Genomic DNA, 18,871 nt, shown 5'->3' on the forward strand with positions numbered 1-18,871 from the left:
GAAACACTAAGAACTATACTGTTGAAACTTGATAAGTAGATGTATTCTGTGAACCGCATTAAGATTTTCACACAAAAATAGAAAAAAAAACCCGGCCAAGTGCGAGTCGGACTCGCGTTCCAAGGGTTCCGTACATTACTCAATTTTTAACAATGTATTTTTTATGTGTGAAACGCGGGTGAATTGCCTTTAAAAAATCCGTAGGGGTCGGATCAAAAACTAAGTAATTAGACCAACTCACGCTTGACTGCATATTTCTAATAGGTTTTCCCGTCATCTATGGGTAAAGACCTATTTTATGTATTTTTAGGGTTCCGTACCCAAAGGGTAAAACGGGACCCTATTACTAAGACTTCGCTGTCTGTCCGTCCGTCCGTCCGTCCGTCCGTCCGTCTGTCACCAGGCTGTATCTGACGAACCGTGATAGCCAGACAGTTGAAATTTTCACAGATGATGTATTTCTGTTGCCGCTATAACAACAAATACTAAAAACAGAATAAAATAAAGATTTAAGTAGGGCTCCCATACAGCAAACGTGATTTTTGACCAAAGTTAAGCAACGTCGGGCGTGGTCAGTACTTGGATGGGTGACCGTTTTCTTTTTGCATTTTATTTCCGTTTTTTTTTTGCTTTATGGTACGGAACCCTTCGTGCGCGAGTCCGACTCGCACTTGCCCGGTTTTTTCAAAATTTTAGACCCAGTAGTTTCGGAGATAAACGGGGGAATGGTCATTTTTTGCCTGTTTTCTTGAATTACTTCTCAACTGTTTATTTTAAAATTATAAAAGAAATATATTTGAGATTCTTATAATGAGCTCTTTCATTTGATATGTAACACGATTTAGTTAAAAAAACTTTATTTTTAATTTATTCATTTACCCCCCAAAAGTGGCCCCTATATTTAAAATTCATTTGTTTACGTTACATGTCCGTCTTTGGGTCACAATCTTACATATGTGTACCAAATTTCAACTTAATTGGTCTATTAGTTTCGGAGAAAATAGGCTCTGACAGACGGACAGACAGACAGACAGACAGGTGCATGAGTGATCCTATAAGGGTTCCGTTTTTTCCTTTTGAGGTACGGAACCCTAAAAACAATAAATTTTAGGGGTCCCCCATACTTTAGAACTGAAACTAAAAAAAAAAATTTCATCAAACCCATACGTGTGGGGTATCTATGGATAGGTCTTCAAAAATGATATAGAGGTTTCTAATATCATTTTTTTCTAAACTGAATAGTTTGCGCAAGGGACTCTTTCAAAGTGGTAAAATGTGTGTGTCCCTCCCCTGTTTTATTATGTTACTTGCTGCTACGGAACCCTTCATGGGCGAGTCCGACTCGCACTTGGCCGCTTTTAGTATTTGTTTTTATAGCGGCAACAGAAATACATCATCTGTGAATATTTCAACTGTCTAGCTATCACGGTTCTTGAGATACAGCCTGGTGATAGACAGACAGACGGAGAACGAAGTCTTAGTAATAGGGTCACGTAAGTATTTACCCTTTGGGTACGTTACGTGTGACCTGTAACTTTTATTGACATTTGTTTTTAGTTCATAATCATAAAATACTAGGTATGAATTTCCATTTTTGCATGTTTTAAATAATATTATCTACCTACATTTTTGTACATAATTGTAATTATTTTATTTTTTACTAATGTGGGTAGGTACACAATTATTAGACGTGTGTTAGTAAATGTATGGCTGTGGAGTGTTTCAAAGATAAGGTGTCAGATGGTGTGCTATCGTTATCATTATCAAACGATAAGTAATAAATGATAAGGCAGTCAGTGAGTGATGTTCCTTGGCTCGACACGCATCATGCCGCTTTGAACTATGGTGAGATTTTTATTTATTGATAATATTTACTTAACCTAACATGACGTACTCCAATTTAATATTTTCACGCGTGATATTCTTTCTTTTAGTAGAAACTCCTAAATGATTTATTTGTATTTAATAAATGAGGAATATGTTGATTGGTCAGAACCTCTTATATCTTTAAGTTTAGCTATTAGGCTGCCTATCCACTGAAGCGGAGTTGAGAGGAAACACACGGAGATCAACCAATAACATGATTGGTTGATTTCCGCACGACTCATCTTATCTCCGCTCATCCCCTCCTCAATAAAAATACAGTCTTGCTATAAAATACAAAATGGCAGCCGTAAAATAGATAGGATCCGGAATGAGTACATTAGGGGAAGTTTTAGAGTCGCGCCAATAATCGATAAAGCCAAAGAAAAACGCCTTAGATGGTACGGGCACGTCCAAAGACGCGAAGAAGACCACCCGGTAAAACTGGCCTTGAACCTGCCTGTAACCCAGCCACGCGGCCATGGAAGACCACCCTCCTCTTGGCTGACGACGGTCGAGAAAGACCTCAAAGAAGCTCAAATCAACGCCGCTCGGAATCGTGCTCAGTGGAGGATGCGGACGAGGAGGGCCGACCCCAAGTAAATGGGACTACCGGTCTAGGGGAAAGAAGAAGAAGAAGGCAGCCGTAAAATAAATATTCCTTTATTAATGTAGTATATACCTAAATTAATTTTCCTAATTAATTGTACCTAATTAACGTATTTTGTACAGATGTAGTGCATATAATTATTTTTCATCGTATTTTCACGGACATGTCTTGCTATTTCAGTCAGCTCGGTACAAAACTGCTGAGGCTGACTGAAGTACATGACAAATACGAACGTTTTCGAGAAAATACGATGGAAATAATTATGCACTATACATCTGTAAACTAATCGCTGTGAATTAAATAAATTAACTATAATCCAATGTTATAAATACTTATTGTCATTGTGTATAATATGAGGATAATGTAGTCCATTTTCACATAATGTCTCATTATTCATTAACGAACAATTAATTGTTAGTTCCATATACATTGCTCGCATAAAAATAAAGGCGTTTGTTTAAATAAAAATCAAATAGGTATCATTTAGTATCAGGCTACAAAAACCCTGAATAGATTCAAAGATTCACACCTTATAGACATAAATGGAATAATTTTAATCTTAGAAACTAAACATAATTTACTCTAAATGTGCGTTAACATAGAAATAATTGAAATAAGTACCTATTTTCTCTAAGCTCTTTTTCTAGGCCGATATCGTCTTGATTGAAAGGTTGTCATGTGTTGTAAATATACGACTATAATATTGTTAAATTGATGTACCAACCATAAACATTATTTATTTTCATTTTTCAGTTATGTATATATCTATACTTTTGCTGGTTTTGATGAATAATATTGCCGGTAACTGTACCTAATACACAACATTGTAGAATGCTCCAGATATCGCGTCTGTTATCTCTTATCATCTTATCGCTGCCATCCGAATTCCAGGCTAATCTCACGGATATACAGACAACACAACATTAGTCAAAACTTTCTCACTTGGATGTATTTGAAAATAATGCTTTCACAAAAATATTAACCCACTATACATAAAACCAATTCAAATACCATCTTTTATTTAGAATCATCAAGACATAAGACTAGGTATGTATTATAAATATATTTGTTGAAAGAAAAACTAATATGATGGCGGTAAAAATTGTATTCAAAATGCAATTTTTGGCCAAATAGTTAATGAAACTAGTTATAATATTAATTAAAACATTATTGAGATATGTCAATTATGTATGTTTGAAATAAAACCATTACCTATCTAAAATATTTGTAATTGTAGATAGTTATAGTGCTGATAAGAAAATAATAGACTCTTGATTGAAACAAAACCGGGCAAGTGCGAGTCGGACTCGCGCACGAAGGGTTCCGTACCATAATGCAAAAAAAATAAAAAAAGCAAAAAAAAAAACGGTCACCCATCCAAGTACTGACCACTCCCGACGTTGCTTAACTTTGGTCAAAAATCACGTTTGTTGTATGGGAGCCCCATTTAAACCTTTATTTTATTCTGTTTTTAGTATTTGTTGTTATAGCGGCAACAGAAATACATCATCTGTGAAAATTTCAACTGTCTAGCTATCACGGTTCGTGAAATACAGCCTGGTGACAGACGGACGGACGGACGGACGAACGGACGGACGGACAGCGAAGTCTTAGTAATAGGGTCCCGTTTTACCCTTTGGGTACGGAACCCTAAAAATCTATTAATATCTTACAAAATAACTCCATTAAGTAAGAATCTATTATCTTATTATTCATCGTTATCAACTTTGTCACACTTCATGGAACCCGATGTCGACATTTCGCTACACTCAAGACCAATGTAAACAGGTCTTTTTGGATATAATTCCTATACAAACGAACCTCATCGTTCTACCTCAACAGTGGATCTACCTGCCATCCTCTACGGTCAATTTTAATTTTATAATTCAGACGTTTATTTCATTTATTTGATTGATTATTGTGTTTGGCAAGCGCAATTAATTTAAGGTAAGGTTGGGTAAGACTATCACCGGAGTAAGAATATCACTTGTATAGATACCTATATTATGGAATCCTCATACTGTTACTTAGTCTTGCCCCGAGTAATAGTTATTTGTTTCACAAGGGGGGAAAGTTGTTGTTTAACGGCTCGTGCTAATATTGACACCCGAGCAAGCGAAAGAAGCGAGATGGAATCTTGAGCGTTGCGAGGGTTTCAAAGCACGAGGGTTAAACAAAAATTGCCCCCGAGTGAAACACAACATTTTTCACCACACCAACCAAGCAAATATTAAATGTAAAATATCAAACAAAATCAAATTCAAATGAATGTTATTAAATATTTATCATCCAAAATCATCATTTAAAAGTAAATTCTACCAGCAAACATAAGAAAACAACTCAATATTTGCATTTGATTACTTTGCCTCACATGTGAATAAAATGCAACTTTGTTATCAGTTTTTGAAGTGCAAAGTAAGCCTTTCCGAGCTGGTGTGGTGAAAAATAAATTACTTAGATTAGACCTAGATAATTTCATTGAAATATTGATTATCAAATATAGTAAATGTGTAAATGCACTTAGTAGATAAAATCAATCAAAGAAACATGACGTTCAAGGTGGATTGCCTTTATGATTAATGTGACATGTTGATGAGTTGTAAATTAAGTTTTTCGTATGCGACATGCGACGTACGGATATGATGGTCGCTCTTGTCTACGTGACAGCGTGATAAAACGGTGTCCGTCACTTTCTATCCCACGGTGTTCAAAAGTGACAGTTATTTTATCACGTGGATAAAGATGGATAAAGCCATAATACGCCGGCAGACTTGCACTAAGCCGTTATTGAAACCTTTTTGTATTTGTGCAGGAGTTGGACCTGTTGATCGTGACGTCGGTGCTGGGCAGCGTGTCGCTGCTGCTGCTGGTGCTGGTTCTGGTGCTGTTCCTGCAGCTCAGCTCTCTGAAGAGGCAGTTGCGACAGACTCCGTCTATAAGAGTGCAGTTAGTATCTCTTTACCTTTTTTTAATACTTTATTTTACAAAAAGAAACAAAAACATGAAAGAACACACATCATTAGTACGTAGGGAAACTTATCCCTTTCAGGGATCTCTTCCAGTTAACCCTTTGAGCAATTGAAGGAGAATTGGAGAACTGTAGACATAAAAGCTGTACTAAATGGCATAAAAGCTGTACTAAATGGCTAGTGTACCTGTAAAGGGTACTGAAGATCGAGCGGCTCCCAAGGAGAAGCTCCCTGTTGCCAGTGTGGATGAGGAGGATTTCACACTGGTATCAAGAAAGAAGAAGGCGCGCACGGCGCCTCGTAAGACTCAGTGTGGTACCGCCGAACCGGCTAATTCTGGCTTGCGGATTGCTACACCGAGTAAGGCGCTGTACGTATCGCGCCTGCATTATACCGCCACGGCTGCTGAAGTGGTGGAATATGTACACCAGAAGACCGGCTACACGCTGAGGGTGTTCCAGCTTCGATCGCGCCACTACGTGCACTTCAACTCTTTTGTGGTGCGCGTGCCGCGACCGCTGCAGGCGACCATCAAGTGCGCCGACTACTGGCCGAAAGGTGTCGTGTTTCGGAGGTTCCGGGGCAAACTGCCGAATCCGACACAAGAGCAGCCATATGTATGTTAGTCTGTAACGTATTTGTAATATCCTCCTAAGGCCCAGCCATACAAATTAAAAATTCAGAAATTGCCACTGAAATTTGAATCTTTATTGCAGGGAATAGAGTTGATTTTGGTTCTGTTTATATAAAATATTTAATATCCTACAAGATAGGTGGACCTTTTTTATGTGATAGTCAGCTGAAGTGGGGAACTCTAAGCCCAATGTTCATAGGAGACGGCTCTTAAACGAAGGAGCACTGGTATCTTGCCCAGCGTGGGCCCACAAGCCTGCTCGGAGCATATCTGTGATGCGACAGACAGAGTAGTTATTAAGTGTTGCTAGCTTCTGGTCCCGCACAGTATGAGACCATCGACACGAGAAGAAGATGTGGTAGCCAGCAAACGAGCAGACGAGCCGCCTGGTGAGAAGCGGTCACGGTCGATGGACATAAGCAACATCGGAGTTAGGTCCTTTTTTGCATTGCCCTCTTTTTGAATAACCTTGATGCAAAATGTAAACCCCAAAATGTCGCTAACAAAAACACTATTTTATTAATTAACGATAGATATCCATCTATTTCTTTTCTAAAACTCTGTTTATAATTTCATCTATTCACACTTTCAGAAAACTCAGGATGGACGACAAAAACCACGCGTTCCAGAACCCAACGATATCGCCTGACGAGGAGCTGTCCCGGCGAGGCTACTCCATGTACGTGGCCGACGACGCCGAGAGGGGCGCCGAGAGGGGGACAGAGCGGTACGTTGTCGACTTTCAAAGGCTTTCATTATCATCATATCAACGGGCATCGAGAGGGGCGCCGAGAGGGGGACAGAGCGGTACGTTGTCGACTTTCAACCTCTTTCATTATCATCATATCAACGAGCATCGAGAGGGGCGCCGAGAGGGGGACAGAGCGGTACGTTGTCGACTTTCAACGTCTTTCATTATCATCATATCAACGGGCACCGAGAGGGGTGCCGAGAGGGGGACAGAGCGGTACGTTGTCGACTTTCAACGTCTTTCATTATCATCATATCATCGGGCACCGAGAGGGGCGCCGAGAGGGGGACAGAGCGGTACGTTGTCGACTTTCAGCGTCTTTCATTATCATCATATCAACGGGCACCGAGAGGGGTGCCGAGTGGGGGACAGAGCGGTACGTTGTCGATTTTCAGCGTCTTTCATTATCATCATATCAACGGGCACCGAGAGGGGCGCCGAGAGGGGGACAGAGCGGTACGTTGTCGACTTTCAACGTCTTTCATTATCATCATATCAACGGGCACCGAGAGGGGCGCCGAGAGGGGGACAGAGCGGTACGTTGTCGACTTTCAGCGTCTTTCATTATCAACATATCAACGGGCACCGAGAGGGGCGCCGAGAGGGGGACAGAGCGGTACGTTGTCGACTTTCAACGTCTTTCATTATCATCATATCAACGGGCACCGAGAGGGGCGCCGAAAGGGGGACAGAGCGGTACGTTGTCGACTTTCAGCGTCTTTCATTATCATCATATCAACGGGCACCGGGAGGGGCGCCGAGAGGGGGACAGAGCGGTACGTTGTCGACTTTCAACGTCTTTCATTATTATCATGTCCGCCTTTTATCGCCCACGGCTGAGCATAGTACCTATGCCACTTGTCCCGCGGCCCTGAGCTAATCTCGTCCAGAAGCGACCCGCAATCTTTCGAATGTCGTCTCACCCAACGAGGCAATGTTGAGATGCCATCACTCTGCTTAGCTCTTTATACACTTCGTTCCGGAGGAACTTAAATTTTCAATTGATCAGATTCCTACGATGCACACAGAGTTCACTTAGACTGACTCTTATTGTAATCATTGTAATCAATAACAAACTATTGCAATCGCATAATAATGATGATACAACTCCATTAACTCCAAATACATTCTTATTGTCTTCGCGTAATTACCTACCTATAGATACATTAACGCTCTTATTCCTCCAGGCAGACGGGTGGGCAGTTCGTAGAGGAGCTCTCCCGGGAGCTGGACCACCGGCAGCAGCGGCAGTCCACCACGGCGCCGCCGTTCCTGCTGCAGAGCATCCAGGAGAACAAGAGAAAGAGCCTGCCGGCCTAGCCAAGGTCACAATCGCTATCGCTTCGACAACGAAAAGCATTATGTCTCTCTATCACTCTTCCATATTAGCGCGACAGTGACAGTTGCGTTTCGATCGCTACGGAGCGTAAGCGATTGGCATTTTGGCTACGCGGCCTGACCAACCCTGCGGCCAGGCAGAGCGAGACTAACCCGAACTTTATATACTAGAACAGCAGAAAACCAAGGTTCTGATCCTTCCTTACATTTTCAAACCCGGAACGCAACCGAAGCAGAGCGAAACCAACCCTAACGTGCCAACATTAGGTAACTTCAGACATTAAGGCACTAGTAAAAAGGCATGGCTTTGATCCCACAGAAAACCTCGTGGAACCATGTCAAAAACCCTACAAAACCCACGTTCTCATGTTATAGGTACGTTTGTCAGGCGGTGATGTTTTGAAGAATTCGTTGTTAGAATTCAAAATCTGATGAAATGGCCATTATACAGTACTATACGTTTTCCTTTCCGATCCTTTTATTCTGTTTACTGATTAATAGGATGTTCTTTTAATTTAAATCAGTGTCCGAAATCATTATACACCGCACCAATACTTAGATATTGTTCAATTGTAGTGCATGAAAAGTAACATGGTGTGAGCATGGCCATAGCAACAGCATTCCTCTGCCATAAAAGCATGCGTGTGGCAGAAAAAACATTTTACAAAACCAACAAGAATGTAAGAACAGTTCTTATGTAAGCAGTTCCGCTGTTCTAGATTCCAGGATTTACATATTCTGCATGCATGTGCCAAAATAAACTCCAATATTTACAAAATGCCTGTGAAACTTGTTTTAAACTGGTATTGTCTGCTGTTTGAGCTCACGAGGACGCATCAGTGCGCTCATTCACCACACAATGCCGACTGTGAGTGAAAATGTTTTTTAACCAGCTTTCGAAAGAAAACTACGGTTCAAAAAGATAATAATTTATTTTAAGGTTAAGAATTAAGTACGATTAAAGCTACTCTACATCTTGTACTTGTTTTAATTAATAAATTAACACAACCCCTTAAATAATAACCAACAATACTGGCAGCATGCACAATTAAGGTTACATTATGATTGTGACCGCAGCAGCAAGCAGCGTGTTGCAACTTGCAACGATACTGCTACAGCGTTAACGCAGGTGATATTACCTACGGTGTGTCTCTTTATATGGGTAGTAACGAACAGCAATGCTGCTGCTGTCGCCAACCGAATGTCACCTAATAATATAATAATACATTTTCTAGTCAAATCTTAAATAAATTAAGAGTATTATTTTTATTTCGATGGTGATCTTAATAATGTGTATCGAAATACATTTTTCATCACACTTGCTCGGAAAAGATGTATTTACACGTAGGGCTTGCGGGCGGGAAATTGAAATTTTCGCCCTAGGGCGGAAAAAATCTTTTCCGAGCAAGTGTGATGAAAAACACTTATTTACACGTAGGGCTTGCGGGCGGGAAATTGAAATTTTCGCCCTAGGGCGGAAAAGTGTTTTATACAGAAGTTTGTTTTTATTAATTCTCCTTTTTTTCCTTACAAGTGTGATGAAAAACAGTGTGTGTGCCACGGGCGGTAAAGAAATTCCGAACTCGTGAACATTTTAAGCCCTCGCTTCGCGTCGGGCTTAAAATTGACACTCGTTCGTAATTTCTTATTTCCCGCCCTTAATACACAATGTACTATTTTAATACAGTTGCTCAAAAAGTGCTACTTTACGTAGCTGTTTAGCGTGCGGAAAGTTGGTTATCTCGAACTAGTGCTTTTTACTTTTCCATTTTTTTAAAATTTATACTTGTTCCAATTCACGACTACTTATTGATGAGTGTTAATATTAGTTTCCTTTAAACGTCGTAATCAGCATAAAAACCTACCGTTAATGTAAGAATACGAAAAATATTACATATTTCATATTTAATTACTTACCTCTTCATCATTATAACACGTTTATTTTTTAATATTCAATATTGAAAATTCCATTCTTAATAAGTTGACTGAATGGAACGGAATAGCTGCCAAACGCCCATAGATATAATATACTTAAAGACGACGTCTAACCGAGCTGTCACTGTTACCACTTTTGTTTAGTGTACGATTAACAATGTTTTTCTTATTTTTTCGCAACTGTATTAAAAAACGTCGTTCGATACACGTGCGGAAATGTCATTCTTCACTCGTCCCGAGTCTTGCCACTCGCCTGCGGCTCGTGGCAAGATATCTCGGTACTCGTGAAGTAATGACATACCTTCCGCACTAGCATCGAAATGTACTATATCAAACTACTCAGACTTAAAAGTTTAATCAGAAATAATGGTATGCTTAATCTTCCTCAAAACAGGCCCTGTTCTGACCCTGACCGAGGTGTTTCTCTGGCGACAGCGTCCCGACACACAACGTGGTTTCTGAAGATCATTACTGTGTATAAACCTTGGATTTGAAACCGGCTTCTTCCTTCGACTCTTCGACACTCCATAACTCACATATTTAGCCAAATTCTCCTGCTCATTATTCACTTTCTTATTACCTTTATTCCCTTCATGAGCGTCTAGAATATCCTGGATACTCTTATACCCCTCTGTGTCTTCAGGGCTAGTCGCGTAGCTAGAGAATTGTGCAAAATTATTGACTGCTAAGCTTTTTAGAGCGTCGATTTTCTTTTTCTTCTCTATCAATTCCAACGTTTTATAATAGTTATAAGTTGCTGGATCATTAGATTGGCTGATTGGTGTGAAATCATTGTAAGGGATGAATTTGAATGATGGTTTCGTCGGCTTTGGATCAAACGCTTCTATATTCTGTTTTGTCAATAGATTATTATAGTTATCGAAAGAATATAGGCTCGGTTGCTGGTCCAAGTCTCTGTCTTCTCCGGTGTCAATGTACCGTTCCTTTTTGTCTGAAGCCTGGTTTCTTAAGGGACTTAAGTCGACGCCGAAGGACTGGTTGGGAGGTAAGGTGGACCCGTAGAGCTCTCGGTCGGAGGTCTTTCCGTAGATTTGTTCGAAGACTTTGTAGTCGTCCGTCCAAAATGGCGACAGACCTGGAAAAATATTTTTTTTATACCTATTGAATTAAGTTTAATTTCTTATCACAAAAATAACAAGCAGAGTTTGTTTTGGTTTTTGTAGCCGGTCCCAGCGTTTTCCCGCTTTGTAGAGGAAGCGACTAAAAACAAATAACCTGGCAAGCCGGTTCCTGGCACTCAATGTGATTTAAGCTTGACCAATGACCATTCGGGTTAAGTCGTTTAAGTCGCTTTTTCGAGATCTCTAAGATATAATGATAAAGGGAATTTATTTATACGTATGTCTATAATATCATAATTATGACACAAATAAATTCCCTTGCCGGGATCTGAACCCAGGACATCATCTGGTTCTGGCGCTATAAGGTAGAATAGGCGAAAAGTTTGTAAAAAATAGAGCTTAAATTCCATCAGAAACGGTCTCCACAAAACTAACATGAACCCGTTTGTTTGATCGCAAGCCAATGAACTTATAAATCTGAAATGTTTACAATGATTACGAGTGAGGCGAAAAAGCAAGTTTCGCAATTTCTATATTGACAACAGAGACAGGTAAAATTAAGATTGGTAATATTATATACAGTTTCATATTTTTATGAGGGAAGTGCCTGTCCAGCGAACTAGAAGCATAATTTTGATGTGGCAATTATCATAAAATAATTTGATAGGTATCTATCAATCCATTTATCACGCATCACGCGCCTTGTATTAAAAATAAAGTGTTCTATCTTGTCATTGTTGAAGCCCGGATTCCATTTGCATTTTACTCCACCAATGTAGCTAGCAGCAATGCACAGACTCGCTGATGCAGTCTGAATAAAAATGTTACCTGTATAAGTAGGTACCCATAAGTTATACTTATATGGAACTGAAACTTCGTTATAAAGGCGACAACTACAACAATCATGTGTTACATACAGTATGCAATGGAGACTGTCACTGCCAGTCTTTACCGTTACCTCGTCTCTGATTGACATGCAAATAACAGTATTAAATAAGTATATCACCGTTCGGCGTCCGGAGACATAATAATACTTTCGTTTTCAACATTATATCGTCGGGTGACAAGCAAAAGTCACTCATCATCTCATCATCATCTCAGCCATAAGACGTCCACTGCTGAACATAGGCCTCCCCCTTGGACCTCCATACGTGCCGGTTGGAAGCGACCCGCATCCAGCGTCTTCCGGCGACCTTAACAAGATCGTCTGTCCATCTTGTGGGTGGACGTCCTACGCTGCGCTTGCTAGTCCGTGGTCTCCACTCGAGCACTTTTCGACCCCATCGGCCATCTTCTCTGCGTGCAATGTGGCCTGCCCATTGCCACTTCAGCTTGCTAATCCGGTGGGCTATGTCGGTGACTTTAGTTCGTCTACGGATCTCCTCATTTCTGATTCGATCACGTAGAGAAACTCCGAGCATAGCCCTCTCCATAGCTCGTTGAGCGACTTTGAGTTTTGAGATGAGGCCGATAGTGAAAGACCACGTTTCGGAGCCGTAATTAAGTCATCACTGGTAACACACATTGATTAAAGACTTTCGTCTTGAGGCACTGAGGTATGTCGGACGAAAAGACATTACGTAGTTTCCCGAACGCTGCCCAACCGAGTTGGATTCGGCGGTTGACCTCTTTCTCGAAGTTGGACCTACCTAATTGGACTACTTGTCCTAGGTAGATGTACGAGTCAACAACTTCGAGTACCGAGTTCCCAACAGAGACTGGGATGGGCACAACATTGGCATTTGACATAAGTTTCGTCTTGTCCATGTTCATTTTCAAGCCCACCCGTTGTGAAACTCGGTTGAGGTCATCGAGCATCATGCTGAGTTCCTCCATCGACTTTGCCATGACTACGATATCGTCGGCAAACCGAAGGTGAGTGATGTATTCGCCGTTGATGTTGATGCCAAGTCCTTCCCATTCCAGGAGCTTGAAGGCGTCTTCCATTACGGCAGTAAACAGTTTCGGAGAGAGATAATTTCATGATGTGGCAATGGCAATCATTTCATGAAATTATCGGTTGGCCACGTCATGAACTAACCAACCTTAATCTAACCATATTATGAAGTGATCAATTCTAAGATGGCATAATATATGGTATTATCATGAAGTGATAAAACTCTAAGATCCACGGCCACGACATATTAACAACAGCCTCCGATCAAAAACTTGAAAAAGTCAAACGAAGGAGCAAAGCTATCGTTAATAACTTGTGTAAAACTATATATTTTCCATAATGTCAATATCCGGGAGGAAAATGGGGACCTCTTTTGTGCAGAAGCGGCCGCCCACTATCCTCTTAACTGTTAGTATATCTGTATGTTCCGTCCGTATGTTTGATTGTTTGTTCACAATGTTCAGGTTCACTTTTACCATGACTAAAGCAATTTTCTTATAGGAAGTGAAAGTATGGCAGATTAGTACCTATGTATAGGCAGAGATATCTCCGTATAAGATAAATAAAGTCTAAGAAAAAAACGTGCCTCGGAAATCAAGAAAAAGTCATTCTCGAATAGATGGCGCGTACACCTTTGGCCTATTCTCGGCTAGATGGCGTTGACGACACCGTTTGATATTTAACAATTTTAACACATATCAGTGAAAGAACATGGGTCAGTATTCACTCAGTATAGAACAATAAAAATTAAAAATCATTTACCCGTAAACATATTTTGATTAATTTATACATTTTCAATTTTATTTTCAATTTTAATCATGTGGCGATAGATGGCAGTAAATGTACCGTGACTACAAAATTTACTTTGGCAAAGCCCTCTATCTATTCTCTTTGCTATAGGTAATAAGCTAATGGCGCGTAAAGACTTTTTAAAGACGTAAATTCTATGAGAAAATAAGTAATTGTGTAAACGTTTATTTGCGATATGAACCGGCTAAACTTTCATAAGAGTTATTTTGTTATTTTTGCATTGTTATCGATATAATAGAGATGAATGGCAGTTGGTCCGAAAGAATGCCGAAATAGAATATATCCAAAACGTATTTGTATTTTTATTTCTAGTTTTAAACTTACCAGGTTGGTAAACTTACCAGGTGTTTTGGTAACTCCACCGCCACCGTGCACCGCCGCGGTCAACACGCAGATCGCGCTTAGCCACTGCATCTGTAATTAGTAAGTAATAATATTAAATGTAGGTAAGTAGGTAAATAATTTATTTTTCACTACACCAGCTCGCTCGTAAGGGCTCTCTTGATTCTTCAAAATGATGTGAAAGTTGCATTTTATGTCTACAAGAATGGTTCAGTCTCAGTGTGATGCAATAGGGGTCCCACAATAGGGAATCAGTCTACCTTAGATAATCGTTATTTGCACGCCTTTAACAACCCAATTACTAAGTAGGTATAAGATGGTCGCATGCATTTATAGATTTACTAGGTATTCCTATCAGAGACTAGTAAATATGCTCATAGTCAAGTCCAATTTTACGTTTGCAGTTTTCATACGAAAATAACTAAAATATGAAAGATAAACTACTTATGTTCGATACTTATTTGTTTTACAAGGGGGCAAAGTTGTTGTTTAACCGCTCGTGCTAATATTGATACCCGAGCAAGCGAAAGATTCCAAAATTGAACCACGATCGTAGCGAGTGGTTCGAAAAATGGAATCTTGAGCGTTGCGAGGGTTTCAAAAGCACGAGGGTTAAACAAAGTTTGCCCCCGAGTGAAACACAAAATTTTTCACCACACCACAACCCGAAGCAAATATTAAATGTAAAATATCAAACAAAACAAATCCAAATGAATGTTATTAAAATATTTATCATCCAAAATCATCATTCAAAAGTCAATTCTACCAGCAAACATAAGAAAACAACTGAAAATTTGCATTTGATTACTTTGCCTCACATGTGAATAAAATGCAACTTTGCTATCAGTTTTTGAAGTGCAAAGTATGCCTTTCCGAGCTGGTGTGGTGAAAAAGCATTATGTTACCTAGTACTTGCATAAACTAATTATAATAGGAGCCTCGCCTGCCAACAAACCGCTCTGTGGTTTGGCAGAAGAATGTAATGTATCTAGATGTAAGTAAGCTATGTTTTTGTACCATATATATGAATAACATAATAAATAATCTAAAATAACCAAAAAAAAAAAGTAAGCTTGTGAATAAACGCTTTATTTTTTTTTTATGTAGTCTTCTTAATTTACTAGATTCTGCTACAGCTACAGTAGATATATGTATAAAGTGTGAAAGTATTATAAAGATCTTTTTATCGGGCGCGATAAACGATAGATATCATACCAATCAGCTCAGCAATCAGCAAAAACCGTGGGAAAGATGGTATCGGAACTAAACTGAATGGCTGAAATAAACGCCCTAACGAGGTAAACGAAGTGGTAGTTTTTCTACCACAGAGACAAAGAGGTGAAGCGGAAGAAGTGAGAGTGATGAATTTTCTATTTATATAAAAGAATAGTACTTATTATAACTGACAATAATTTCCTTGTGTGCGTTGCGTACATAATGTCCCTATCTTTGCCCTGCGTTAGGAATCGCGTTTGAAATTAGAATTTGTTATATTTTCGATTGTGAGAAAGTAAAGGAAAATGTATGGAGTAATTGAGTTTTCATGGCTATAACGATATACCTAACGAGACAAACCTATTTAGATTTGTTTGAAAAAAAATACTACTACCTATAGTACCTATAATAAGTTGAAAATCTTTTATTTACGTTTTACGTTTATAGTTAGCATGGTGAGTGGATGGAGGCCGGGGTAGTTGACATCAGCGATCTGCTCGGTAGAAATTATAAAGATGGCCTGGCAGAGATCTACCCACGGCGCGATTCGGGAAATGAATTAGAGATTAACTAGTTACGATATAGTAAAGATATGTGACGTCCCACAAGTAAATGTACCTTATGGCGTTTAGCACTTACGGTATTATTAAAGCCGCTTCAATATTATTGCGACGCTACGCGACGTACTAAGCGCCAGCCGCCATAATGTACCTTTTGTCGTGGAACGTCACATATCTTTACTTTAAATGAAATGAAATGTATTTCATGTCTAGTGAATCTCTAATTCATTTCCCGAATCGAGCCGACAGGCGCCTAATATTAGGAAGGCGGAAAATTGTGCCGAATGTAGAGCTTTGGTGCACAAATGGTGGCCGCGAGACAGTCATGAGGAAACGAGGAAGATTAGAAAGAAGAAGAGGGTTAAGTATAAGGCACCATAAGATTAAACAACTTTGATACCGATGACCAAACTTGGATGTATCAATCAAAATCATCACTTAAAACTCAATTTCACCAGCCGACATGAGGAAGCAACTCAAAAGCATCAAATTACTTCGCCGTTTCTTGTGTATAAAAGCAACTTTCTTCTATTTTTGAAAAATAATATAAAGAAATTAGGTATTTATATGAAAATTCCATTTTAATTTCACAAGGGCGCAGATAAACATTTTCGAATTCTCGATTTTTATAGGTATGTACTTTATTTAAGAAAACCAAATTCACCGTTGGTGCCCAACTTCGAACAAGCAATTTATTTAAATAATGATAAGTAAAGTAAAGTAGAGTAAAAGTAAAAATTTATTTGTGGAACACAGGTACAGTTAAGGTCTTATAGGTATATAAAATAATAAATAGAGCTCTGTGTTTTGCCTATTGGCGTACAAATATTAAACTTAAAATAATGGTGACTCATTACGACTATTACGAGTATGTTTACCATAAATTATACATTTAAACAATAGCTATGTCTATTAGTAATATTACGGCAATAAACATTGAGAATAGAATATTATATTGTTTAACTTCCAAATAAAATAATAAAATTTCTGAAATCACACAATTATACAATCAAAAACTAAATAACTTAAACTACTATTATACAGGGTGTTTACTAAAATGGACAAGTTATAATTGTTTCAGGTGTCTGCAAGAAATTCACTTACTGAGTAATAGCATTTGTTAATTAAGTATGTTTTTAGTTGTATTTTAAACTGGTCAGGTTTCAGGCACTTTATATAGTTTGGGATTTTATTGAAAATTTTTGGAGCCATACCTAGTATACTCTTACCTAAGAAAGCTGTGTTGTGTTGATTATTGCAGATGTTGTTAAGATATTGTACACGTAGAGGAAGCTTGCGTTGTTGAGATATCAATTTGAATAGGTGTGAATTGTTTTTTATAAAATTTGCTAGTTCATATATGTATAGTGCTGGAAACGTTAGGATTTTAAAAGATCTAAAGAATGGAACACAGCTATCCCTCATATTGATTCCACAAATGGCCCGTACGCATCTTTTTTGGGCTTTGAAAACAGCTTCTCTATTGACTGAGTTCCCCCAAAAAATAACACCATATCGTAATATAGAGGCTACAAGGCCATGATATGCAGTTTTTCTTAGCGTTATCCCAGCATTTTACCACGGCCCAATAGCCGGGGGTCCGCTTGACAACTAATCCCAAGAATTGACGTAGGCACTAAGTAGTATTTACGGAAGTAACTGCCATCTGACCTTCCAAACCAGAGGGGAAACTAGGTCTTATGGGGATTAGCCCGGTTTCCTCAACCGAAAAGCGACTGGTAAATATCAACTGATATTTCGTAAGTAGGTACATAAGTTCCAAAAAACTCATTGGTACGAGCCGGGGTTTGAACCCGCGACCTCCGGATTGATCCATTCATCCATTCAATACTTCGAGCAACACCGGCTTCCGACAGTACAAATAGTTTAAAAGTAAAAAAAAATTCTAAAACAAACTATCTTCGCCACTTGTCCTCAAATTCGCCTTATTTTTCTTTTATTATGAAAATTATAAGTACTAAAACTTATTCCAAAACCTAAATTTACCGAAATAAATGCTTTTTGATTTGATTTGATTTAAATATTGAATACACCCCTGAATCCTACGATATATAGGTAGTGAAATTATGATTAGATGCTCGTAGGTATTAAAGGCTTTGATTTCCAATGAATCGCAACAATGAAAACGGGGTTGTTTATAACTTTATAAGAATTAAGCAAGAGTATAAGTAGGGTCAGCTTACCTCGGCTCTGGTTACAGCATCGCGGTACGGTCGGCAATGAAAGTGATCTGGATACGCTGGCCGCTATATAAGCTCTCGTTGAGCCGGAGGCTGCCTCATAGCGACGAATTATAAGGAAGAAAGTTTTGCGACGAATGCTCGTTCGCGGGAGTAGGCATGTAGGCAATCTAGCCATATTTAGGTAGGTACAACTTGCCATGCAATACAACTATTTTAATTTTTAACAAGCGGAAACGTCTGCCAACGATGCTATTAAGCTTAGATTAAATTTAAAAGTGGAGAAATTACTGTCTTGGGTGAGACTTGAACTCACGGCCTCTGGAGCCAGAGCGCTGGAGTATCGATCCAGAGGCCGTGAATTCAAGTCAAACCCAAGACAGTATTTTTTCCACTTTTTAATTTATTCTAATGACAAATACAACTATTCCAATTGATAATGAGTAATCGCTTCAATTTCATCGAAAGGTATTTCCCGTAGCAACGTAGTACCCTCGACGCCATAGTAAAGTACTTAGCTGTAAAGAAAAATGGATACTAAACTTATGCTATTAGGGAACCGACTGTGCTTATATTACAATAATATTAATTTCATTATTTGTTTTAAAATCAAAGTTTAAATGAATATCACATAAGTGTAAGCACGTGTAAGTAAATAAGAAAA

General features: G+C 39.0%; 2 protein-coding genes across 2 annotated transcripts; one reads left to right on the forward strand and one right to left on the reverse strand.

The window, feature by feature from the left end:
* Window positions 1-1,696: 1,696 nt before the first annotated feature.
* Window positions 1,697-9,143, forward strand: LOC134668050 (uncharacterized). The gene is made up of 5 exons (XM_063525499.1): window positions 1,697-1,845; window positions 5,286-5,419; window positions 6,669-6,803; window positions 8,015-8,135; window positions 8,277-9,143. Exons 1-5 carry the CDS (start codon window positions 1,843-1,845, stop codon window positions 8,334-8,336), a joined length of 453 nt encoding a protein of 150 aa, XP_063381569.1. The 5' UTR covers window positions 1,697-1,842; the 3' UTR covers window positions 8,337-9,143.
* A 1,286-nt stretch (window positions 9,144-10,429) lies between these two features.
* Window positions 10,430-18,358, reverse strand: LOC134668040 (uncharacterized). The gene is made up of 3 exons (XM_063525488.1): window positions 18,211-18,358; window positions 14,231-14,303; window positions 10,430-11,196 (listed from the first exon to the last, which is right to left on the reverse strand). Exons 2-3 carry the CDS (start codon window positions 14,301-14,303, stop codon window positions 10,454-10,456), a joined length of 816 nt encoding a protein of 271 aa, XP_063381558.1. The 5' UTR covers window positions 18,211-18,358; the 3' UTR covers window positions 10,430-10,453.
* Window positions 18,359-18,871: the final 513 nt, after the last annotated feature.

Source organism: Cydia fagiglandana, chromosome 10 (genome assembly GCF_963556715.1).
Source record: "Cydia fagiglandana chromosome 10, ilCydFagi1.1, whole genome shotgun sequence".
NCBI lineage: Eukaryota > Metazoa > Arthropoda > Insecta > Lepidoptera > Tortricidae > Cydia > Cydia fagiglandana.

Excerpts from the sequence above, each read along its gene's own strand:
- LOC134668050 (XM_063525499.1), top strand. Across the intron at positions 6,804-8,014 it reads GCCGAGAGGGGGACAGAGCG|GCAGACGGGTGGGCAGTTCG; the intron begins GTACGTTGTCGA and ends TTATTCCTCCAG. Across the intron at positions 8,136-8,276 it reads AGGAGAACAAGAGAAAGAGC|CGCGGCCTGACCAACCCTGC; the intron begins CTGCCGGCCTAG and ends GCATTTTGGCTA.
- LOC134668040 (XM_063525488.1), bottom strand. The coding sequence starts at position 14,303 with ATGCAGTGGCTAAGCGCGATCTGCGTGTTGACCGCGGCGGTGCACGGT. Across the intron at positions 11,197-14,230 it reads TGGAGTTACCAAAACACCTG|GTCTGTCGCCATTTTGGACG; the intron begins GTAAGTTTACCA and ends ATATTTTTCCAG.